This window comes from Elephas maximus, chromosome 8 (genome assembly GCF_024166365.1).
Source record: "Elephas maximus indicus isolate mEleMax1 chromosome 8, mEleMax1 primary haplotype, whole genome shotgun sequence".
Taxonomy (NCBI): domain Eukaryota; kingdom Metazoa; phylum Chordata; class Mammalia; order Proboscidea; family Elephantidae; genus Elephas; species Elephas maximus.
In genome coordinates, this window is record NC_064826.1 from 9,752,593 (window position 1) to 9,778,349 (window position 25,757).

General features: G+C 53.2%; 2 protein-coding genes across 4 annotated transcripts; both read right to left on the minus strand.

Annotated features, from left to right (window-relative positions):
• Positions 1-371: 371 nt before the first annotated feature.
• On the minus strand, positions 372-16,817 carry ADCK2 (aarF domain containing kinase 2). Of its 2 annotated transcripts, none has more exons than XM_049893684.1 (8): positions 15,880-16,817; positions 13,147-13,293; positions 8,731-8,859; positions 7,485-7,580; positions 5,884-6,135; positions 3,983-4,111; positions 3,486-3,539; positions 372-743 (listed from the first exon to the last, which is right to left on the minus strand). In XM_049893684.1, exons 1-8 carry the CDS (start codon positions 16,783-16,785, stop codon positions 603-605), a joined length of 1,854 nt encoding a protein of 617 aa, XP_049749641.1. In that variant the 5' UTR covers positions 16,786-16,817; the 3' UTR covers positions 372-602. The 2 variants fall into 2 exon arrangements, with proteins under 2 accessions (XP_049749641.1, XP_049749643.1); XM_049893686.1 differs by lacking the exon at positions 372-743 and adding an exon at positions 2,526-2,835.
• On the minus strand, positions 9,949-13,139 carry LOC126081687 (skin secretory protein xP2-like). 2 transcript variants are annotated; one of them, XM_049893688.1, is made up of 3 exons: positions 12,261-13,139; positions 11,648-12,148; positions 9,949-11,535 (listed from the first exon to the last, which is right to left on the minus strand). In XM_049893688.1, the coding sequence occupies exons 1-3, from the start codon at positions 12,474-12,476 to the stop codon at positions 11,395-11,397; spliced, it is 858 nt and encodes a 285-aa protein (XP_049749645.1). In that variant the 5' UTR covers positions 12,477-13,139; the 3' UTR covers positions 9,949-11,394. The 2 variants fall into 2 exon arrangements, with proteins under 2 accessions (XP_049749645.1, XP_049749644.1); XM_049893687.1 differs by having other exon boundaries at positions 9,949-12,148.
• Positions 16,818-25,757: the final 8,940 nt, after the last annotated feature.

Below are 25,757 nucleotides of genomic sequence, written 5' to 3' on the forward strand. Positions count from 1 at the left end.
CAGTCCTGTGCCATCCTCACAATCGTTGCTATGCTTGAGCCCATTGTTGCAGCCATTGTGTAAATCCATCTTGTTGAAGGTCTTCCTCTTTTTCACTGACCCTCTACTTTACAAAGCATGATGCCCTTGTCCAGGGACTGGTCCCTCCAGATAACATGTCCAAAGTACATGAGACAAAGTCTTACCGTCCTCGCTTCTAAGGAACTTTCTGGCTGTACTTCTAAGACATAATCAAAAGAATTGGAAATCATGGGGCTAGAGGATTCTGCAGCGTTTTCCAACCTAAATACCAGGTCTGGGAATCACCAGGAGGACCAACCTGATCAGGGAGTATATAAGGTTAAGAAGAGAAGAGAAAAAAAACAAAGAAATTAAATAACTACTTTTATTCCTCCTAGTCCACAGGACATTTCCCCAGAACTGGAGATGCCCTGGACACCAAGCCCAGCCCCATGATGTGTAGAGCGTCCTTCCCACCCTCCATTTCCAAATAACCTGAAGCTATTAAAACAGATGGCCAGCCCCCTCCAAGCATCCAATTTCACAGTGTCCATGTGCCACAGAGGCAGCTCCCAGGTGACAGCACAAAACCACCACTGCAGTCAGGGGAAGGATGCTGGTCCCCTGAGGAGAAAGGGCCTCGCTGCCTCCAGTATATCCAGCTTGGGGTCCAGGGACCGGCCGAGCCCCTCCAGCACCATGGTCGCAAACACAATTGAGGCAAAGTTACTCTCAAGCTTCACCTGGAACAGAAAAGCAGTCGTCCTGCCAAGGCCAGTGCAGAGAGGAGTATCCAGGACAGTCATGTCACCATCAACACTCACCTCTTGCACCTGCCCATGTGGTTTTTACCATCTACCTAATGCTTTTTTCCCCAGCCCATCCTTCCCCCACCAACTTGTCTGCTCACCCACTACACATGTGCTAGGAACATTAAGGAAAAATCATAATACATATGGCATCCACTTTTCTAGGAGTGGGTGTGCTTATGTGTGTATATACCATATGCGTTATGATATATACACATGAATGACTTAATAAAATGAATACTTCCCAGATACACCAGAAACTAACTCATCTGAGGGTATTCTCCACCCATCCCGTGGCCTTTCTAAGAGACGCACACAGTGGGCTTTGCTTCCCAAACATGGCAGAGCTTCCCCTCTGACAGTGGCAGTGTACATGGATTACTCAACACTCATATCCACATTCTGCTAACAGTGTTGATCTTTTTAACAAGTTTGATGCAAAAAAATGAAGTATGAATAGATAGAAATGTAACTGGAGGGTTGAGGAGAGAACTGTGACCAGGACCACGCTAGATAATGAACAGGACAGACATACCATTACTGAGCTAGTGATATCACTACAGAGGAAGATGGAGCGTATAAATCCGTGACAGCCCAAAGCTGCAAATTGCTGCAACTCAAAATAATAACAACCCTTACACCTGTGGATACGTTGTGGCTTACAAACTGTTTTCCTAATTTTTATCTCGTTTAATAGTCTTTCTGTAACATTTCTGAAATAAAAGCATCAAAAGAGTAGAAATCCAGCTCTGGATAATGCAAGGTTGGAGGGAAGGGAGACTCGATTCCCCTAGCTGGGAAAATGGGATGAGTATCATACCACAATCCCTACATAACTGTTTCAGAGTAAATTACTATCCTATACAATTCCACGTGGGCTGGCACTAAGATAGAGTTTCCTAAGTGACAACCAGTTATAGTGGAAGATGACAAAAATGACATAATAACTGGTTGGGGGAGGGAAGGGAACAAGAATAAATCAGCTTCAATTTGCAACAGATGACACAGAACTCTGTCCTCTACTCTGGACCAGTTGGAGCGGACCTCCTTGCCTCTTTAAGATGTAAAGAAGAGCTTTACCAGTTTAGAAAAGTACTAAAAAAAAAAAACCCAAGCCCGCTGCCATCGAGTCTATTCTGACTCATAGCGACCCCACAGGGCCAGACAGAACTTCCCTACAGAGTTTCTAAGGAGTAGCTAGTGGATTTGAACTGCTGATCTTTTGGTTAGCTGCGAAGTCTTAACCACTTTGCCACTATGGCTCCTCAAAAGTACTAGGCAAGAATAAACATGCTATCAAGCAAAGCAACATCACATGGTCTTAATAGGATTCTCTCAGGAGTCTCCTTCCTGGAAAAAAAGTCCCCCTGATGAATCATTTAAAGCCAGGAAATCACCTAGTAGAGTCTAATCTATGTTTTTCAAGCTTTTATCCAACACTCATCAATATGATATGCCAAAATATCAATATGATGACAAAAGTACATACAATGCTCTCAATTTGACTGAACAACATAAACTAGAGTGAGTCTCATCTTCATCTCCCTTGTGGGTGCAAGGACTGTATTAAACCAGCCCCGCTGCCTCCTGCTGATACCCCGTTATAGCCCTGGAGAGCTGACCTTCCGGCATGGCTACCGCTAAACATCTCCCCACCAGACATTCGCTGGGCATGGAGTCACCACAGTTCGGTGCCAGCAGCACGTTTACATCTTTTTTGGACACGGATAGGACTTTTATTTCTCCCTATTAAATTCAGTTTTATAGACATGGCCTATAACTTTAGCTTATAAAAATTTAAGTTTTATTAAAAAAAAAAATCAGCTTTTAAAAAATCAGCATGCCAGTGAGGTTCTCATCTAAGGTATCTGTAAGTATGCCATTCATACTCAAGAGCAGAAGGAGGGCGGCTCCGTAGCTTCAGGTGTGATCAGGCAGCCAGTTAGAAGCCTGGTTCCATTCTGTCATTCAGTTACATCTCCCCATCTGACTCTCGAGAACATCACGAGACCGTTGAGATGCCTTGCTGAAATTCAAGTACTATAGCTGCACCACCTGCCTGATGGACCAGTCTGTCTCACGGGTGTGTGTTGCTATTTTCTTTTCCACTATTCCTAAAACCACAGAACCGGTCTGCTGAGACGTTCACATTTCAACCTCTTTCCCTAATCCTCCACAACTCTGCATAAGGTCATGGGCTTCAGGCAGCCAGGTGGACCGCTCCTCAGACATTCTGGTCACTATGGAGGAGTTAGTGGCTGACGGAACTGGTACGGATGATGGTGCTCACCACACGTTCTTCCATCGAAACCCAGTGTAATCACGGTCCCCCTTCGCACTGATGCCCCACGCCCCCTCCCCAGCTACAATGTGGAAAATGAGAAAGATGGGAGGGAAGGACAGTCTGCCGTCCTTCTGCAGTCTGCAGTCGATAATCATTTATCACCCTCACAATCGTTAGAGCCCCAGTGGGTGGAACTCACACGTTTTCAGTCGTGCTCCACGGTGGAAACAAAAACAGCACTTTATGCAAATGGCAGTGTAACCGGAAAGGCTTTAAGCCTGTGATCTCTCCTGTGAGAGAAGGTTCTCTCCCGGCCTTGGGGCCACCCCCGGCTTCCTGGAGACCCCCTCAGCCTGACCAGCACGGGAGGTTCAGCTGCACCAGGGCCTCACCTGGTGTGTCATCAGTAACTTGAAGACACTGGAGAGAAGGCTGGAAACTTGAAGCTGGAAAACAGAATAAAGCCAGACTGCAGAGATTAGAGAGTCTGGTGAACTACCCTCTTTCTCTTCCAGTCCCCTGCCCTGCCCCCCTTTCCCACCACACACACACACACCCCACACTCACACCACATTAACACACACACACTACACATTCACATACCACATATCATTCAGACACACCAGATACATGTGCCATACCACACACACACACCCCTCACACTCACACCACATTAACACACACACTACACATTCTCATACCACATATCACTCAGACACACCAGATACATGTGCCATACCACACACACACACCACACACTCACATATCACACACCACACACGTGCCACTCCATACACACCTACCATTCTCCACACACCCCTGGGATTGCTACATCTGAGGGCACGGGCAGTAAACACCCAAAGGCCCTGCTCTCCAGCTGCCTGCCCACCTTCTCCAGGGTGACGCTGTTCTTCCTGGCCTGGCTCACCAGCGTGGCCATCTCAGCCTTGAAGGCCTCCACGTCCCTGCACTCGCTGGCCCGGGCATGATGCAGGATGAGTTCGGCCACTCTTTGGCCCTGGAAGATTCATAAGAAAGGAGCTGGCATAAAGCTACCTGGAGTGGGCAGAAAGTTAGGTGCTCTACCCAGGTATTTCATGTCTTAGTTGCTTCCAGCCTGGTTTTTCTACCATGCTGCCTTTAGTCACCTTCCCCTTTTAACTGTATCCCTCCAGAATACCTGGACACTGACCAAAGTCTCTGTTAGTGGGGCCCTACCTGCGTCAGGGCAGGTACCTGTGTGTACAGTCAGTGCAAGGACTGCTCACCTGTGCTTCTCACCCAGGCCACACAACCTCCTGCACACTCCCTGTGGTACTACCTACCCTGAGCCCAGCCCCAGACCTACCTGCCAGGCTAGGCTCTCCAGGACCAGGCTCACTTGGGCCAGTCTCTCCCTGGACCTGCCTGCTGGGCTCACCTGGGCCAGGCTCTCCAGGGGCTCTCCCCACGCCGAGCAGAACGCCCTGCTCACAGCTGAGCCACCTCTGTGCTCCCTGAGTCACATCTAGTGCCCTCAGCTCCTATTGCACCACCCAGGGCCAAGCTCTCCCTCCTTCACCCAAACATGCACAGGAGACCCAAGTCCCTTACACCTCACCCTTTCCTCTCAGCCCAGGGGCATGTTCAGACTGGCTTTGGGTTCCCCTGTTGGGTTGCCCTCGGCAGCCACCTAAGCAGGACTCTCTTGAATTCTGCCCCTTTTGCCCGCTCTCTTTGCCAGGGCCTTCCTCTGCTGGAGAGATCTCTACCCGCAGCCCAAGGGATGCTTCCCACTCACCCTGCTGCAGCCAAGTCTCGACAGGGGCTTTCTAAAGCCCTTTCTCTCAGTGATGATTCTTAACATTGGAGCCCCTCCAAGCCACAGGAGCTTTAACACTATATTCAGCCCCACCCCCAGAGACAGCAACATGCTCCCCAGTTGTGGAATCCCACCTCCCATTCTTCCTCTCACCAGCCCACCATCTTGCACCCAATGACACAGACTGAGGGCAGCCATTGTTCGGTCAAGAAACTGGCCTTCCTACTGCCGAGGGAGCAGGAGAGCAGTGGGATGCAGACCCCAAATTCTCGTAAAAAGACCAGACTTAATGGTCAGACTGGGACTAGAGGGACCCCGGAGGCCATGGTCCTCAGACCTTCTGTTAGCCCAAGACAGGAACCATTCCCAAAACCAACTCTTCAGACAGAGATTGGACCGGAATATGGGATGGAAAATGATATTGGTGAAGAACAAGCTTCTTGGATAAAGCAGACACAGGAGACTATGTTGACATCTCCTGTCTGGAGGGGAGATGAGAGGGCCAGAAGCTGCCCAAATGGACACAAGGAGAGCGACTGGAGGGAAGAGCTGTGCTATGTCATTAGGGGGAGAGCAATTAGGAGTGTAGCAAGATGTATGTAAATTTTTACATGAAAGACTGACCTGATTTGTAAACTTTCACTTAAAGCACGATAAAAATTAAATAAATAAAAAAGAAACTAGCCTTCCCAGTACCCCTGGGGGTGTGTGCTAAAGAAGGAAGAGAGACCACCAACCCACACCAGCATCAGAAAAAACAGGCATTCTTTCTTGTCCCAAGTCATAAGTGGCTCAGACCTGGCCCCCAGCCCTGCCCCGGCACCCACTGACCAGAGGCACCTGAAGGGCGACCCCATTCCCTCTCCTTCCTCTCTCTCCCTCTGCTGTGCTCCACACCCAAGGCAGCTTTACAAATGTAGGGGTTTACAAGAGCAAGGCCGAGGAACCTGCAGCAAAAACAGCGCACCCTAGGAGTCCCCTGGTCTCACCTGCCCCATCAGCACCGCCAGGAAGACGGCCCGGAAGTTGCTCAGGTCGGCGGCCTGCAGCTCTGCCACGATGCCTGCGTCCAGCAGTACCAGCCGCAGGGGCCAGGGGGCAGGGGCTGCAGCCCCCACCTGAGTGGTGCAGATGTCCCCCTGCTGGGCCCAAGACCCCTGGCCCCTGGCCGCACCATCGGCGCCTTGCACCAGGATGTTCCCAGGATGGAGGTCCCCGTGGACAAAGTTGTCCACAAATATCTGGAAGAAACCAGCAGGGCTTATGGCTCATCAACCCTCCCACCCCACCCTGCCAAGCCACAAGCAGAGAAAGCAAAGTCCCAACTGCATTCCAGCGACTTATTTTTATCTTGGATCCCTGGGTGATGCAAACAGTTAAGCAACTGGATCCGAACTAACCAAAAAGTTGGTGGTATGAACCCACCCAAAAGAGTCCTGGAAAACAGGCCAAGACTTCGGAAAGATCCCAGCCTTAAAAACCCTGTGGAGCGCGGTTATACTCCGCACACAGGGCAGCTGTTGTTTCTACTGTAGGAGTTGAGCGATCGGTATGCTACTTACGATAGTTATGGTTCTGAAAACTTACAGAACTACGTTTCTTTAAAAATACTTCATAAATCAGGCTTCCCTCCATTGCTCAATTTGTCAGCATCGGTGAGGTCTGTCAGTGAGAGGCCACCCCATGTCTGTGCAGCGAGAGCCCTGTGCACACAGCCCCGCACACATGACTGGCACGCAGCACCGGCTTTGAACAGACTAAGCAGGAAAGCAAGCCCAGGGCCCCTTTGCAGAGTAGAATCTGCCTCCCACAGACACACCAGCAGCGACCACCCCTCCACCCAGGAGACAGGAAGAGAGGCCCTGGGGTAACACAGAGCTGCTGCTGGGGGGGCGCCCTCAGGAGGCCCTTCCAGGCAGATGCACGCTCTGAGCACGAGTCTCCCTGGATCCAGGCTTACTTGAATCTGAGTTCCTGAATGAACCCCTGGGCTAGGACGGGTCCCCGGATGACAGTCTGACAGCCTATACTCACCCCCTATACCCTCCACTTATCCCATTTCCATCACACCACTGGGCACTAGTTCCAGGAGCATCAGAACATGTCCGGTCTGCTCACCCCTGTAAATCCAGCCCACAGTGCAGTGCCTAGCACAGAGTTAACACCCAGTTTAACTACTTGCCAGGTGAATGAACACACTATGCTGTCTCTGACAGTCCGTCTACACCGAAGGCCCCCAGGTGGGGACCATCTACACCATGGGACCCCAGCCAGGGCTCGTCCATTCCATGGACCCCTGGGCAGGGACCGTCTACACTGAGGGCCCCTGGACAGGGTCTGTCTCCCTCACTACTCTTCGTAGCTCTCTGCATTGAGGCAGTGCACATGTCACTGAGAAAGTGCTCAATAAAGAGTTGTAGAAGGAATGAACATTCTCAGGGGACACAGCTATTTCTAGAGCTGGATCTCTGGGCTCGGCGGCTGGTTGGCCAGCGGCTGGTTGGCCTGGCTGCCCTCCTGCCCACGAGAGCCCAGCAGAGCCTGGCTACCCCAGGGCTGGGTCCCGGCGCCCCCTTGGCCACAAGCCTACCATCTTCAGAAGCGTGCGGATCCCCAGCCGCGCTATCTCCCTCTTCAGCTCCAGGGGAACCCCCGCCTGCTGGTAGCGGGCCACAGGCACGCTCTCCTGGGGAAAGAGCAGGATAGCACAGTTTCACTGGATAGCCGTCCACCGCCCTGCCCCCGTCCCAGGTGACACACAGTGCTGCCCTCCGGTTGAGGGGAGGTGGTGAGTGCTGGAGAAATAACCCGAAGAGGTTCACCTTTCTGAGAGCCCTGTGACTCTGTTTATCACCCACAGTGTATCTTAACCTATGTGCATGCTCCTTCTACACAACTCCTCAGTGGAAGATTTGGTTGTGAGAAAGGAGACCATTACTCTGCTGCTGACACAGGGACCTGGGGAGTCAGGCGAAAGGCAGAGCTGGTTCCCAGGCCAGAATCAGCCAACAAGGGGCATGAGTGAGCCTGCAACCTTGAGCCAAGGGAGGGACAAGAAAGAAAAGGAAGGAGAGAAGGGGCCTAATGAGCAAGCATTTTATATAGGTTACCATTTAAAAACCAGGTGTCACTGAGTCCACCCTGACTCATGGCAACCCCATGTGTGTCAGAGTAGAACTGTGCTCCACAGGTTTCCCATGACTGATTTTCAGAAGTAGATCTCCAGGTGTTTCTTCCAAGGTGCCTCTGGGTGGACTTGAACCTCCAACCTTTCGGTTAGCAGTGGAGCATGTTACCCATGTGCACCACCCAGGGACTCCTGGTTGTAAGGTAGACATGCATGGGGTCACCATGAGTCAGAACTGCAACTGGTTTTATATAGGTTAGCTTATTTAATTGTCAGAGCAACCCATGGAGACAGACATTGTTATCCCCAATTAACAAGTAAGAGAACTAAAGCCCAGAGAACTTAGGTAACCCAGGGTCCCGGGATCTGCTCTGCCCTCCTTCAGGAGGCTGACCCGGAGCTGCTGAGCCAGGTGATGATGCCGCCACGTTGTTGCGCTCTTTCTCCGTGTAAACACTGTGCCGAGCGTGTTTTGCATTTAGTACTTCATTTACTCCTGTGACAACCTGGCAGCAGGAACTGCCATCCCTGTTTCATGGTGAGGAGACCAAGGTCACCCACCTGGTAACATGGCAGAGATTGTCAGCCCAGGAGATCTGAGGTACTACCATTACTCTCACTCAGCCTCTGGCCCGCCACACCGCCTCCATCCTCAACCCTCTCTTTGGCACAAGTGAGAGGCCTGTGGGCAGGGCTGCTCAGCTCTTACCTCATACGTCTCCACCAAGACGTCCCTGGAGACAAACGGGCGCAGAGGCGTGGGAAACCTGACAGCACTCACGTTCTGGAAGTTGCGCTGGAAGTGTTCCAGGTTCCGAGCTTCATAACGCAGGTCGATCTGCAGTGGACGGAGAGAGGGTGAGGGCCGGTTGGGGCAGAGGGTCAGCGTAACACAGGTCGATCTGCGATGGACAGAGAGAGAGGGTGAGGGCCGGTCGGGGCAGAGGGTCATCGTAACACAGGTCGATCTGCAGTGGACAGAGAGGGTGAGGGCTGGTCGGGGCAGAGGGTCATCGTAACACAGGTCGATCTGCAGTGGACGGAGAGAGAGGGTGAGGGCTGGTCAGGGCAGAGGGTCAGCACCACCCGGAACCCAAGGAACCAGCAGATCCGCCCTGCCTTTCTTACTCTCCAAGAAACTCGGGGAAGACGGGTGGGCTGCCACTGCCGGGTGCCTGAGTCTCCATGCCGACTCTTCCAGCCATGGCCGGCAGAGACCTCAGAGGTTTGGGGTGTTCAGCTTCTCCCCTGTTCCTCCTCTGCCCCAGCACCCCAGCCCATGGCCCCTTCATCCCTGGTCTGGCCCTCTCTGGCTGCTCTCTGCCCCCAACCCAGCCGTCCTGTCAAGGCCACCACTGCAGCTGTTCCTGTCCCAGATGGCTGCCCTCCACAGCACACGGATCTGCTCTCCTCAAACTCGCTGAGGGCCTTGTTGGGCCACACTGGGAAGACCAGCTCCCCGCCTGATGCTAGCTCACCTGTCGGGCATCATCCCACTCAGCCGCTCCTGAACTCTTGTCTCTGGCATCTGTGGTTCACTCTCTGGCTCCCCACCAGCCTCCAGCTGCCCCTCTTGCTGTGTCCTCCCGGCTATCAGGGCCCCACAGGTGCTGACTCTCGCTGCCAGCTTCTGGCCTCCAGTGTTCCCTCTTCCCACTCCCAACACAGGCCTCCTGGTCCCGGCTCCTGACTTCCAGTTCAGACCCTATGCTGGGCATGTCCCTGTAGACATCCACAGGTCCCTGAAACTCCGTCTGCATGGACTCACTCTCCCCCCATCCACTCAGTCACCTGGCATCACCTCAGATGACTCCTCTCTCCATCCAGGGTGTGACCCAGTGCTGTGACTGCCTCTAACCCCTCGCAAATTATCCCCGAGCCCCAGCAGGTGTCTGGCCTCCCATCTCCCCTCCCATAAGTCCCTCAGCCAGTATCCCCCCACTACCTGCAGCACAAAGTCCAAACTTGGCAGCATGGCCTCCAAGGTGGGTGGGGCCCACTTACCTCTCAGGCTGGCTCTGGTGCCCCAACTCCAGCCTCACCCGACTCCATGTAGTTGCTGAGCCCCCAGGTTATCTGCATCTCTCCGCCCCCACAAGCACCCCAGACTGTCCGTCTCCCTGCCCCCACGAGCATCCCAGACTGTGTGTGCCTCCCCATCCCCACGAGCACCCTAGACCATCTGTGCCTCCCACCCTTATCCTTGGCCTCACTTCCTCCCTCTGATTGGAATGTTCTTCCCCCATTTGGTCCCACTATGAGCTCCCAAAGGAGCTTTCACCCTCAGAGAGAAACAGCCACTTACACTCCTGTGGAACCGAGGCTTTATTTGCAAGTATTTGCCTGTCAGTCCCCCTCTGCCTCTGCCTTGCTGTGGCTGTTAGCTGCCCTTGAGTGGATTGCATCTCATGGCGACCCGTGTGCAGAGTAGAGCTGCGCCACAGCGTTTTCAAGGCTGTGACCTTTCGGAAGCAGACTGCCAGGCCTGACTTCTGAACTGCCAACCTTTCAGATAATAGTCGAGTGCTACCCAGGGACCTCCCTCTGCCTTAGGGATAGGAAAATCTCGTTTTTTTTTTCAGTTCATCAGCTTCTAATACAGTTTCCAGTCAATGTTAAATGAACTTATGAATGAATGCTTAAGAGAGCCAGAGAGGGAGAGAGAGAGGACTCACAAACGTACACCCAGACCCACAGCTTAAGGTTTCAAGCCTGGGAACCTCAGGGACTACTGAGAAATGCAGACAAGCTAGAAGAGGCAAACGGGGTGAGATGTGGAAATGGGAGCTTGAGGAACTGAATAAAGCTGCGGTGTGAGGTATAACTGAGTGTAATCAAGGCAGAGATGGCTGTTGGAATAGAAGCTGTTTTCTGTTTTAATTTTCTTTGTATGCTCAAAACCATGCTACTCCATAGGATGAAGCAGCGCCTGCTAAACATTCAAATGTACCCCTGGGACTTAAAACCTTAAGTCAGAGGGTGTAAAGGAAGCCTTGGCCCACTGCTCCTGAAAGCCTGCCAGCGTCTGCCCTACACACACAGAGCCAATGCTGAGTGGTCTGTGTGCAGCCCTGACCCCGAAAGTGTTCACCAAGCCCGCTACCTAAACGAGTACCCTGTGTCCCCAGGGTCCTGAGCAGGAAGAAGGCCCCTGTCTACCCAGTTAGCCCTGGGAACCAAGCAGAACAAAGGCAGAGTGTGTGGCTTTGCTGATGATTCTTCTGCCCTGGAGTTCAGTCATTAACTGAGGCAGAGGTAATGCTACCATGTTCCGCCAGAATCATGTCATTTTCCTCCAGGTACAAAGGGAGACTGTATTTCCCAAGCTCCCTCTCAGTTACACAGGCCAAGCAATCAAGCTCTGACCAGCAGGCTATGGGAAGAAGGGCCTGGACACCACACCCGACAGGATCCTCCACGGGGGCCTAGCCACCACACCTGATAGGATCCTCCACCAGAACCTGGGCCTACCACACCTCTGACAGGATCCTCCACAGGGGCTTGGCCACCACACCTGACAGGATCCTCCACAGGGGCTTGGCCACCACACCTGACAGGATCCTCCACCAGAACCTGGGCCTACCACACCTCTGACAGGATCCTCCACAGGGGCCTGGCCACCACACCTGACAGGATCCTCCACAGGGGCCTGGCCACCACACCTGACAGGATTCTCCACAGGGGCTTAGCCACCACACCTGACAGGATCCTCCACCAGAACCTGGGCCTACCACACCTCTGACAGGATCCTCCACAGGGGCCTGACCACCACACCTGACAGGATCCTCCACAGGGGCTTGGCCACCACACCTGACAGGATCCTCCACAGGAGCCTGGCCACCACACCTGACAGGATCCTCTACGGGGGCCTGGCCACCACACCTGACAGGATTCTCCACGGGGGCCTGGCCACCACACCTGACAGGATCCTCCACGGGGGCCTGGCCACCACACCTGAAGGGATCCTCCACGGGGGCCTGGCCACTACACCTCTGACAGGATCCTCCACGGAAACCTGGGCCCCCTACACTTCTGACAGGATCTTCAATGGGGGCCTGGCCACCACACCTGACAGAATCCTCCATATAAGCCTGACCACCACACCTCTGACAGGATCCTCCACGGGCCTGGCCACCACACCTGACAGGATCCTCCACAGGGGCCTAGCCACCACACCTGATAGGATCCTCCACCAGAACCTGGGCCTACAACACCTCTGACAGGATCCTCTACAGGGACCTGGCCACCACACCTGACAGGATCCTCCACAGGTGCCTGGCCACCACACCTGACAGGATCCTCCACAGGGGCCTGGCCACCACACCTAACGGGATCCTCCACGGGGGCCTGGCCACCACACCTGAAGCGATCCTCCACGGGGGCCTGGCCACCACATCTCTGACAGGATCCTCCACAGAAACCTGGGCCCCCTACACCTCTGACAGGATCCTCCATGGAAACCCGGGCCCCCTACACCTCTGACAGGATCTTCAACGGGGGCCTGGCCACCACACATGACAGGATCCTCCATATAAGCCTGACCACCACAGCTCTGACAGGATCCTCCATATAAGCCTGGCCACCACACCTCTAACAGGATCCACAGTAGCTCCTATCACACAGTGACCCCACATGACACCTGCTGAGTGTGACAGGCAGATTCGGGAGGAGCTGGGCCCTGAATGACTGTAGGGTGGAGCCCCCTCTCCCTCAGCTCACCTGCATCGATGGGGCTTTGCTAGAAGCAAGAAATAAGCTTGTTACATTAAGCCACTGAGCTTTGGGTGTTGTTACATCAGCTAGCGGTACCTACCTTAACATACCACGCTAACCATGAGATACTGGGAAAGGTGGCAATCATTCAGCATTCACTAAGAGAACTATGTCGTTGTTGCTGGATGCCATCGGGTCAATTCTGACTCACAGCGACCCCATGTGGCAGAGCTGAACTGCTCCATAGGGTTTTCTAGGAACAGGATGCCAGGTCTTCCTCCCATGGAGCTGCTGGCGGGTTCTAACTGCTGCCCTTTCCATTATTAGCCAAACGCTTGACTGTTGCACCACCAGGCCTCTTTAAAGAGAGAACTATGGGAGGTGCTCTTCCAGCTGAGGGACGGAGAATTACCTGTTGGACCATGAGCTTCTCAAACTCCTCCACAACCTCAGGCAAGCTAAGCCACTTGATTCCTGGCAGAAGTCCAAGGGCTCGGCTGCCCATCTTCATAAGCAGCAGGTCCATATGCACCTGGGCCAGCAGGCCAGGGTGCAACACCTGTGGAGAGAAACAACGAGACAGGAGGGCCAGGGGCACACACCTCATCCACCATGCAGAGCCACCATCAGAGAAGGAACAGAAGGGAAGTGGTCCCACCACACAGATGTTCTTGCTCCCCTCATCCCACATGCCTGTCCCGGATACTTGGGAGCAGCCCCTCTGTACTGCACTCAGCTTTGCCCAAGGAGGGAGGCTGTTTCGTCTCAAACACATTAAACTTAGATCAGTTCTCAGTCATTCAAGTGCATAAAAGTCATATCAAGATGCTTGGTAAGAATGTAGACCCGGTCCTCCTCCAAGACCCATGGAACCAGACTGTCTGGGGGTGCGCTCAGAGGTAACTGAATCAGGCCACCCGAAGACTACGCCCTGATAAATGATGCTCTGCTGTTGTTGCTGGGTGCCGTCTAGTCGATTCCGACTCACAGCGACCCTATAGGACAGAGTAGAACTGCCCCACAGGGTTTCCTATGCCGTAATCTTCACAAAAGCGGATCATCAAGTCTTTCTCCCTCAGAGTCCCCAGTGGGTTCCAAGCATCGACCTTTAGGTTACCGGCCAAGCACTTAACTATTATGCCACCAGGGCTCTTTCAATAATGAGCTCTAGAGCCACAGAACTCAGTGGGACCATGGAAGGAGTAGAAAGAGCTGCTTTCAGAATCCAGGTCTGCCACTCATGCCTGCAGGGAGCTGGGCAAGCCACACAACCACTCAATGCCTCATGTTTTAAAAATGGAGAAAAACTGAAGTTGTCAAGGATTAGATTTTACTTGCATCCATAATCAAACGACATTTTGCATTGGGCAAATTTCCTGCAAAAAAAAAAACCTCCTTAAAGTGTTAAAAATAAAGATGTCACCTTGGATGCCCCTGACCCAAGCCATAGTATTTTCAATCTCCTCATATGCATGTGAAAGCTGGAATATACAATGAATAACGAAGCCTGAAGCAGAACTGATGCCTTTGAGTTCTGGTGTTGGCAAAGAATGCTGACTATACCACAGACTGCCAGAAGAACAAACCAATGTGCCTTGGAAGAAGTACTGCCAGAATGCTTCTTAGTTGCAAGGATGTTCAAACTTTATCTCATGCACTTTGGATGTGTTATAGGAGGGATCGGTCCCTGGAAAAGGACATCATGCTTGGTAAAGTGGAGGGTCATCGAAAGAGAGGAAGACCCTCAACGAGATGGACTGACACAGTGGCTGCAACAATGGGCTCAAACACTGCAACGATTATGATGATGGCGCAGGACTGGGCAGTGTTTCGTTCTGTTGTACACAGGGTCGCTATGAGCGGGAACCGACTCGGCAGCACCTAACAACACTCCCACCTCAAATCCTCTTAGGCACAGCATGGGGTATAAATAAACAGATAAGAATAAAGCAAAGACTTCCCTCCAGGCATCTCACGGAGAATAAGTAATGCACACGACGTGGTTGCACGGCTCCTGGTCCGCAGCTGCATGCTCTCAGCCTTCCTTGGAACAAAAGGAACCTCAGAGTCTGGTCCCATGCTTCTTAAATGGGCCTGACCATTACAACCCCTCCAACCACTGATAAAAATCCAGGTTCTAGGCCATTCCTTGGAGAGGATGGTACAGTGGGTTTGAAGTGAGGCAGCAGGGCAAGGTTCTCCAGGGGTAAAAGAGAGCTCCGGGTTCCCGCTACCCCTTCTGCCAGACCCCCTGGAGACCTGCTGAATGTAATAGACCAGAGTAGAGACAAGAATGACGGGGAATGACAGCAAAGAGGCAGGAGAGAAGACAGCCAGTTCTGTCAAAATGTACCACCCACCACCTTGGGTCTGCTAAGGCACATCTAACCTGGCTTGTCTCAGATTTATCCCTACTCCAGGGTGGTGGTGTTGGCTGCCATCAAGTTGGCCCTGGTCATGGTGACCCTCCCATGCACAAAACGAAATAGTGACCAGTCCTGCACCATCCCTATGAACAGTTGTGGATAAGAGAATGTTGTTTTGACCCATAGGGTTTTCATTGGCTGACTTTCAGAAGTAGATCGCCTGGCCTTTCTTCCTAGTCTGTTTTAGTCAGATGGGTAGCGGCTGTATATGAAGTGCATAGGCTAGAATCAAACCCGGGTCTCCAGCATGTAAGGTGAGAATTCTACCACTGAGCCACCAGTGTCCCTACCCCGGGGTAGTGGGTCATTAAGGATGGTGATTCCTCTACCCTCAGAGACAGGAAAAAAATAAAAATGCCACTGAGTCGATTCTGACTCATAGCAACCCAACGGGACAGAGTAGAACTGCCCCATAGGGTTTCCAAGGAGCAGTTGGTGGATTCAAACTGCCAGTCTTTTGGTTAGCAGCCAAGCTCCTAACCACTGTCCCACCAGGGCAGCCTTCCTCACTTTCCTTGACCAGACTTCACACCCATTCTCTCAAGGGAGAAATAAAACAGCTTGCACATGATGGCCAAGCCAACAGAAATACCTGGAAGGCAATGGGGGGTGATTTGCATGGGGGCGTCCAGAGCTGGGGAAGGCCGGTGGTATGGGTGAGATGTTGGCTGTTTGGTTAGAGATGGGAAGGGCCTGGCTGAGGTGCCCTGAACACTTACTTTGACGGCCACTGGGATGAGGTGACTTGGCTCAGGCAGGTGGGCAGAGGGTGATGCGTCCACCCCCACCAGGTCGGTTTTGGGGAGGAGCAGCCTTTCTAGAAACGACTGGTCAGCAAGACTTCCTTCAGGCTTCCAGCCCTTCCCAGAGGGTCCAAAGAGTTCTCCCAGCCCCCCGAGGGCCCAGGACGCTGAAGAGGGCCTCAGGCTGGAGGCAGTGTGGAGGTTCTGGAGGCTGTCCTCCCCCAGGAAGGCAGCCTTGGCGCAGGCCTTGTACACCTGGGCCACGCAGCCCGAGCCCACAGGCTCCAGGCTCTCGAAGCAGAGGACCTGGCCCCAGGCTTCCCCGAAGGCCTGCTGGAGGGAGCTCCGGGTGTGCGCCCACGGGTGGGGCCTCACGCGGACGTGCAGCCTGGAGAAGGCGGTACAGAAGGCCTCTGAGAAGAGGTCCCGCCGCGTGCTGGCCCACTGGCCCAGCTTGATGTAGGTGGGGCCTGAGGTCTCCGTGGCTTTCAGAAGCAGACTGAGCCAGAGGGCGGCCACGCCGGGAGCCAGGTAGGTGAGGGGGTAGAGTAGCAGGAGGGGGAGAAACTTCACCAGGAGCGCCCCAGCCCGCAGCCAGAGCCGCAGGTGCAGGAGGAGGTGGCGCCGCTCCTGGGAGACCCTCTCCAGCGGCCCCTGTTCAGCTGGGTCGCCCCAGCTGGCCCTTCGCGGACACAGGCTCTCAGGGACCCGCTCGCCCACGTCCCCGCAGGCTGAGACAAGCCTGGGCAACATGCCCAGCAGAAGCCAGCCTAGTCTGCGGGGACACCTGGGGGGCCTCAGTGGGCCCCGCTCCCGCCTGGGCTCCAAGCGCCGCAGGTGCGCCCAGCAGACCCTGAGGGACCAGCGCCCCGGGGTCCCCATCCCCACCGGGTCCGGCGCCCACGTGCTCACTCGGCCAGGCGGAGCTGGTCCGGGTCACAGCCGAGGGTCTCGCCTCTCAGACCTCCTCCTGCGGCCCGAGCCCCGGCCGCCCCTCTCCGGTACCTTCACGGGGGACTCCCAGACCCCGCCGGCCCGAGGGGGCGGGAGAAGCCATCACGCCGGGGGACGGGCCGGGCGGGGACAGCGCGGGGAAGGGGCGTGGGAGAGCCGGGGGGAGGCTCAGAGCGGGATTGGGGGGCGCCGAAGGCCGGGGTGCTCGGGGCCGAAACAGGGTGTCGCCGAAGGCTGAGGACCCGGCGGAGGCGCTCCGGCAGAGGGCAGGACTCGGAGGACGCGAGGGGGTGCGAAGGCCGAGGACCCGGACCCCAAAGGCTGGGGGCTCAAGGCTGAGGACGGGGGGTCGATGGGACCGGGTGGGAGCGCAAGGGACTGGGCGGGGACGCTCGGGGCTGAAGACAGGGTGCCCAGGCCGGCCCGGGCGGAGCAGGGAGCCGCGTCGCTGCTTCCGGGATTCCCCCTCCCCGTGGGGCCGCCCCTTAAAGGGCTCGCGAACCGCCTGAGCCCACCCCGAACACCCGGGACCGCACCCCGGATCTTCCCCCGGACACCTCGGACACCCGGGACCGCCCCCCGGATCGCCCCCCGGACACCCGGGACCATCCCCTGGGTCGCCCCCCGGACACCCCGGACACCCCGGACCGCCCCCCGGACACCCCGGGCCGCCCCCCGGACACCCCGGACCGCCCTCCGGACGCCCGGGACCGCCTCTGGACCGTCGGGACCGCCCCCCGGACCACCAGAGGCCGCCTCCGACCGCCTGGGCCCGCCCCGGCCCGCCCGCTCGGAGCGGCGCTGACGTAACCCGACTGCTGCCCGCGGCCCGCGGCTTCTCTGCAGTCCCCGCGGTCACCGGAGGGAGGCGCGGCCGGCGGACTGCGGCCACTCGCAGTCTGAGCGGCGCAGACCCATCACTCCTACCCAGGGTCCGGGCTGGCGGGGGCCCCGGGCGGTGAGGGTCCCTGGTGGGTGGGTGGGTGGGGTGGCCTGGAAGGAGTGGGGGAGGTAGCCAGGATAGTGGGCGTCCCGGGACGGAGGTGTCCTGGGCGGGGAGGAGTGGGCTGGACGGCTGGGGGTGTGTGTGTTGGGGTGGTCCCAGCAGCTCTCCTGGGGACTGGCTTGGGCCTGGGGAGGGGCTCCGGAAAGGCCACATTGGATTTTCAACGAATCCTTATTGGGCCCGGTAGACATCCCTGAGCCCACTCAGCCTTCGCTGAGCCTCAGTACATGCACCGAGCTGGGGGCTGTGCGGCCCTGGGGAAGTGGTCACACACCTAGCCCTCCGGGGATACGAAATGGTGAACGCATCGTGTGCAATTTCAAAGTGTGAAAAGAGCCTCGAAAGAAACCTAGAACAAGGCACTGAGGGGGGGCACTTTGGGCAGGGTGGCAGGGAAGGTCTTGGGGGAGGGGCCAGACACCGAAAGAATAAATCCCTAAAAGAGGAAAGAGGCGTTTGAGCCTTTTTTCAAACCTGGAAGAACCTTGAAGGTGAGATGGCTGTAGTGGGCAGGGGGAGGCTGCTGGAGTTTGGAAACCGGCCAAGGCGGCCACTGTGGGGAAGGGCCTCAGGGAAAGTCACCCAGCCCATCCTCTGCTCTCCCGCTGGCTCTTCCACACTTACCTGTAAAGCAGCCCCCCACACCCCTCTCCATGTCGTGAGTGGCTACCACAGAAGCCTGGCCAGGGGAGGATGGCACCTCCCAAGTGGGACAGAGAAATAAGAATATGCCCAAGGTCCCCACTGCTGAAGGGGAACTGCCTGAAATGTGGGGGCCTGGCTGCCCATACAGGAAGGAACAGTGGGGTGGCAAGAGGGTTCCTCCTGCCTTAACTAACATCCATATCTACCACCACAGGTGTGAAATGCAGCCAGCCCTTAATTATCCTCTTCCCTAGCTTCCTCCTGGTTTACTGACCCACTGTGCCTCACCAAGGGGTTTTTTGAGGACTTGGTTTGAAGCCAGGGCCCTGGGTCCTAGCCCAGGATCAGGAGCTAACACTGTGACATCAGGCAGTTCCTTGGACCTCTGCTCCTTAAGCAAAATGGGGAATGGAATTCAACAAAGTTATAGTCACTTAAAAGCCACAGGTCCCCTAGACTTAAATTTATGGTTCTGAGAATTACTGTGTTTCTCAGATTTAATATAAGTTCTGGAGCTAAATAAGCCTGGTTTTCCACTCCTTGTCCCCTGTATAACCTTGGGGACAAGTGAATCAGCCGTTCCAAGCCTCCATTCCTCGTTTGTAGAGTAAGAATAGTCCCCTTCTCTCAGGCTGTTGTAAGGAAAAAGCCAGGTAATATATGTGCCGCCTCGAACACCACAGCTCAATAAATGTTCACAAATGTTGTCATGTGTTATTAACTAAATGGAGCCATGGTGGTGCAGTAGTTAGGTGCTCAGCTTCTAACCGAAGGGTCAGAGGTTTGAACTCACCAGCTGCTCTGCAGGAGAAAGATGTGGCAGTCTGCTTCCTTAAAGATTATGGCCTTGGAAACCCTATGGGGCAGTGAGTCAAAATACACTTGATGGCAATGGGTAGTTTATAGATGTTGTTAGGTGCCGTTGAGTTGGTTCCGACTCATAGCGACCCTATGCACAACAGAACGAAACACTGCCCAGTCCTGCGCTGTCCTTACAATCATTGCCTGAGCCCATTGTTGCAGCCACTGTGTCAATCTACCTCATTGAAGGTCTTCCTCTTTTCGGCTGACCCTGTACTTTGCCAAGCATGATGTCCTTCTTCAGGGACTGATCCCTCCTGACAACATGTCCAAAGTATGTAAGATGCAGTCTCACCATCCTTGCTTCTAAGGAGCATTCTGGTTACACTTCTTCCATGACAGATTTGTTCATCCTTTTGGCAGTCCGTGGTATATTCAATATTCTTCGCCAACACCACGATTCAAAGGCGTCAACTCTTCTTCGGTCTTCCTCATTCATTGTCCAGCTTTCACATGCATATGATGTGATTGAAAATACCATGGCTTGGGTCAGGCGCACCTTAGTCTTCAAGGTGACATCTTTGCTCTTCAACTCTTTAAACAGGTCCTTTGCAGCAGAATTACCCAAAGCAATGCGTCTTTTGATCTCTTGACTGCTGCTTCCGTGGCTGTTGATTGTGGATACAAGTAAAATGAAATCCTTGACAACTTCAATCTTTTCTCCATTTATCATGATGTTGCTCATTGGTCCAGTTGTGAGGATTTTTGTTTTCTTTAGATTGAGGTGCAATTCATACTGAAGGCTGTGGTCTCTGATCTTCATTAGTAAGTGCTTCAAGTCCTCTTCACTTTCAGCAAGCAAGGTTGTGTAATCTCCATAACTCAGGTTGTTAATGAGTCTTTCTCCAATCCTGATGCCTCGTTCTTCTTCATATAGTCCAGCTTCTCGGATTATTTGCTCAGCATACAGATTGAATAGGTATGGTGAAAGGATACAACCCTGATGCACACCTTTCCTGACGTTAAACCACGCAGTATCCCCTTGTTTTGTCCGAACAACTGCCTCTTGATCTATGTAAAGGTTCCTCATGAGCACAGTTAAGTGTTCTGGAATTCCCATTCTTCGCAATGTTATCCATAATTGGTTATGATCCACACAGGCCAATGCCTTTGCATAGTCAATAAAACACAGGTAAACATCCTTCTGGTATTTTCTGCTTTCACCCAGGATCCATCTGACATTAGCAATGATATCCCTGGTTCCACGTCCTCTTCTGAAACCAGCCTGAATTTCTGGCAGTTCCCTGTCGATATACTGCTGCAGCCATTTTTTAATGATCTTCAGCAAAACTTTGCTTGCGTGTTATATTGATATTGTTCTATAATTTCCACATTCGGTTGGATCACCTTTCTTGGGAATAGGCATAAATATGGATCTCTTCCAATCAGTTGGCCAGGAAGCTCTCTTCCATATTTCTTGGCATAGGCGAGTGAGCACCTCCAGCGCTGCATCTGTTTGTTGAAACATCTCAATTGATATTCCATCAATTCCTGCAGCCTTGTTTTTTGCCAATGCCTTCAGAGCAGCTTGGACTTCTTCCTTCAGTACCATCGGTTCCTGATCATATGCCACCTCTTGAAATGGTTGAATATCAACTAATTCTTTTTGGTGTAATGACTCTGCGTATTCCTTCCATCTTTTTTTGATGCACCTTAGTCCTCAAAGTGACATCTTTGCTTTTTAACACTTTAAAGAAGTCTTTTGCAGCAGATTTGTCCAGTGCAATGCATCATTTGATTTCTTGACTGCTGCTTCCATGGGTGTTGATTGTGGATCCCGGTAAAATGAAATACTTGACAACCTCAATCTTTTCTCCATTTATCATGATGTTGCTTATTGGTCCAGTTGTGAAGATTTTTCTTTTCTTTATGTTGAGGTGTAATCCATACGGAAGGCTGTGGCCTCTGATCTCCATCAGTAAGTGCTTCAAGTCCTCTTCACTTTCTGCATGCAAGGTTATGTCATCTGCTTATCCGGGTAAAGATGACAGCTTAGCAAACCCTATGAGGCAGCTCTACTCTGTCATATAGAGTCGCTATGAATCGGCATCAACTGAGTGGCACCCAGCAACAACAAATCAACATTAGTGAGAGCAGCCTTTAGGAACTGCAGGTGCTGACTTGCTGGGAAGCTGCTTCACATGGGTGCGGTGCAGGACAATAGAGTGCTGACCCACCAACAATCTGCAGCGGCCAGACCAGGAAGCCAAGCCACAGTCTCTGCAGCATTAGGCCCAGAGCGGTCAGAACTTGCCAGCTTGCCTAATTTTCATCCCCACTTCCAGCTCAGGACCAACCAAAGCCAAAACCAAACCCAGTGCCATCGAGTCGATTCCGACTCATAGCAACAGTATAGGACAGAGTAGAACTGCCCCCATAGAGTTTCCAAGGAGCGCCTAGCAGATTTGAACTGTTGACCCTTTGGTTAGCAGCCTAGCACTTAACCACTATGCCACCAGGGTTTCCTAATAGTTTCAAGTTCTTGGAAATGTTCCTGCCGGTGCATTATCTTCATTACCACTAGGTGGCACCACTCACTCGTGAAGTGCAGCCACAGCTCCCCCTAGATTCCCAGACCTGAGGAAGGGAAGGGAGACTCCAAGCCCACCTGGCTGTACTTAACATTTCACACGAACCAATTCACTTGATTTCAGCATCCCCCACGTAGCGCTGTGACATGGCAGATGTTAAGCAGGGCAAACTTTTTTGCTGAAGTATCCTGTAGTACGGGGACACCAAAAACAAAACCCGCTGCCCTCAAGTCAATCCCGGCTCATAGCGACCCTATAGAACAGAGTAGAACTGCCCCATAGAGTTTTCAAGGAGCACCTGGTGGACTTGAACTGCCAACCTTTCAGTTAGCAGCCCTAGTGTTTAACCATTCGGCCACCAAGTTGGGGATGGTGGTGGGGACTTGGGAAGCCCCCAGTTTCTCAACCTTGGCAGTCACTAATGATCTTTTGGGTTGGATAATTCTTTGTTGTGTGTCGGGAGGGTGAAAAGAGGTGGCGCAGGAGGGGTGGGGAGCTGTTCGGTTCACTGTAGGATGTTAGCAGCATCCCTGGCCTCCACCCGCTAAATGCCAGTATCCCCCCATCTCAGTTGTGACAACTAAAAATGTCCTCAAACACCGCCAAATGTCCCCTGGTTGAAAATCACTGGGCTTAGCTCCTTGTGGAGGACAGTTCTCTGCTGAGGCCTTCTCAGCCCCCTCCCCCATACCCTCCCCTCCCCTACCTACCGCTTGCCACCCTCCCACCACCAGGTCCTCACACCCCTCCTCACCTTCTCTCACCACCTCCACTCATCCTTCAGAATGGAGGATGGGGGAAGGGAAAACCCTGCACTGCAGCCACCAGCCACAGCTTCAGCTTCCTTCCTCGATCCCCTTCCTTGAACCGTGTCTGCAGTGTCTCCATCACAAACACCTGGGGGGCTCATAACAGACCAGCTTCCCGGGCCCATACCAGACCCCTGCACCAGGGTCTCTGGAGGTAAGGCCACAAACTCAAGGGGGTTCTCAGGCAAACAAAAGTTTGAGAAGGCAGTTCTCTGGTGCAGTGCCCAGCTCATTACCTGGGTATTTAAAATGCTCACTCGCCCCCCCCCACCCCAAATCTGAGGAGGTTACCTGGCTGTGCCAGGTCACAGGCAGGGAAGACCCCAGAAGCAAAATGAGAGCCCTATGTCCTAAGCACCAATGTCAGGCAGAAGAGTCGGCTCAGAGCTGGTCTGACCCTCCTACTGTGTTTTGGAATCACTGAGAACAGGAAGGACTGGGACTGCTTAAACACGGAAATCCATGCCTTAAGTACCTGAATCACCACTGTCTTGTTCCTTCCTTAGTGTTTAACTGCCCCCTGCCCCCCACAAAAGGAGCAGGAAAGAATATGAGTACAGAGGTGTTCGGCACGGCAGGCTTAGTAATTGAGGTTCTGTCTAATGGTGGTGCTGTCAGGTGCCGTTACGTCGGTTCCTATTCATAGCGACCCCATGTATAATAGAATACAAAACTGCCCAGCCCTGCGCCATCCTCACAATCCTTGCTATGTTTAAGTCCATTGTTGCAACCACTGTGTCTAGCCACCTCATTGAGGGTCTTCTTTTCTGCTGACCTCTACTTTTCCGAGCATGATGTCCTTCTCCAGGGACTAGTCTAATGGTGGATCACACAGGAAGTCCTTAGCTGCATTCTTTGCTTTCTGTCATAAACACACTCACCCTTGTAAAATCATGAATGCTCGAATTCTTTGGGGGGGAGGGACGACCCTCCAAAGTAAACCAGTGGCATCGAAGTGAAACAGATAGTTTTAATAAAAAGTATATGTTACTGTGCTATTTGCCAATTTGGAGAATCTCCGAGATTCTTTGGGTACCCTGACAGTGTCAATTTCTCTGACAGGCTCTGTAATAAACAAAGGCCCTTGTGTCACAGCACCCTCTAGTGGGCCCCGAAAGCTGCCATCTTCCAGTCCCAGCACAGGAGGTAGGAGGTGCCAGAGAGTCCAAGAGGGAGGTCAGCACAGATCTCTGACAAAGAACAGAGAGATGCCTGAGCCTGGGGCTCTCTGCCTGGCTCTTCACAGCCTCCCCTGGGTGGCCTTCTCCCCTCCTGGCCTTCTGCTCTCAGCCCACACCCCCTGGATTACATGTGAGTGGGACCAAGAACAAACCAAGGCTCGGTTTGAGGTTTTGATGGGATACTTGACTTGGCTTTGTGTCCTCAGAGGGAAGGCAGCTGAGCAGTTGTGGTGGGATCAGAAGCTCGTGTCCAGCCGTGATGCGTCTTTGGGAAGGGAGAATGGCCCCAGGCTGGGTCGAGGGATGGAACAAGGGCAGGCAGGAAGAGGGAGCCCTGTCTGCTAGCTGGGTCGGACCAGGATGTCAAGGTGAAGCCGTAGACTTTTCCCTGCTTCTAAGGCAAGTTCCTTCCTGGCTCTACCTCATCCAAATGTCACGGACCCGTTGTTCTTAAGTGCCGTCGAGTCAATTCTGACTCATAGCAACCCCATGTGTTACGGAGCAGAACTGCTTCACAGGGTTTCCAAGGCTGTAATCTTTACTGAAGCAGATCACCCGGTCTTTCTTCTGTGGAGCTGCTAGGGGAGTTTGAACTTTCAACCTTTTGGTTAGCAGCACTTAAACGTGCCACCAGGGCTCCTGTCATGGACCTAACCGTAGATAAATGACTCCTCTCCTGATGCCTGCCTTCAAGGTAAAAAAATAACCCAACCTCTCTCAGTTATCTTCTGTTCAGCTATGCACTGGCAAGCAAGAAGCACTGAACTAACAGAAGGACCCTGCTGGCCAAGAGGCCAGGAAGGAATGGACCACAGCAATGCCAGCATGGGACCAGCCCTCAGAGTGGGGTGGCTGGGGTAAGGGATGCAGGAAGAACCACACTGCTCGTTCTTTCCAGAGGGGGCGCCATATCCAGGCAGTGGAGGGGACTCTAGAAATCCCCGCAGAGTGGGTGTGATGCGGTTGTGTGTCAACTAGGCTGGGCCGTGATTCTCAGTGGTTTGGCAGTTGTATGATAGATGATGTGATCACTTCCATGACAGGATCTGCTGTGAGGAGTCAATTAGTTGAAAGAGAGCTTCCTTGGGCATGTGGCCCACATCTAATATAACTGGACATTCTGGCAAGGCTCACGGGCTTTTTGCTCACTCTGGATCCTGCAGCTGGCTCCTGTCCGTCTGACCTCTGGTTCTTGGAACTTGAGCTAGCAGTTTACCTGCGGCCTTGCCTGCCAATCCATCTTGGGATTCATGATCTTTGCAGCCTGTGAGCTACACCCCTGCCGTCTGACCTACCGATCTTGGATTCGCCAGCCCCTGCAGCTATGTGGATCAGGAGCCTCCTCTATCCTGACTCACGGACTTGGGATGTTCCAGCCTTTACAACCGCATGAGCCATCTCCTTGGTACAAATCTCTCTCTATATATATATATTTATACGCTTTACTGGTTTCACTCCTCTAGAGAACCCAGCCTAAGACAGCATGTTTTCAAGGTGCTGTAGTAGCATGTATGTGCTTCATTCCTTTTTATTGCCAAATAATATTCCATTGCACGGCTTTACCATATTTTATTTATCCATTCATCAGTTGATAAAACAGTTGGGTTGTTTCCACTCTGGACATTATGAATAATGCTGCCATGAACATTCAGGCACACGTTTTCGTGTGGACACATTTTCATTTCTCTTGGGTATATATGCCTAGGAGTGGAACTGCTGTATCATATAGCAACTAACCTTTCGAAGAACTGCCGAACTGTGTTCTAAAGCTGCTGCACCATTTTACATTCCCACCAGCTGTGTATGGGGACCTCATACCACCAAGAACCAAGAGCCAGCAGAATAGCATGTCCTTTGGACCTGGGGT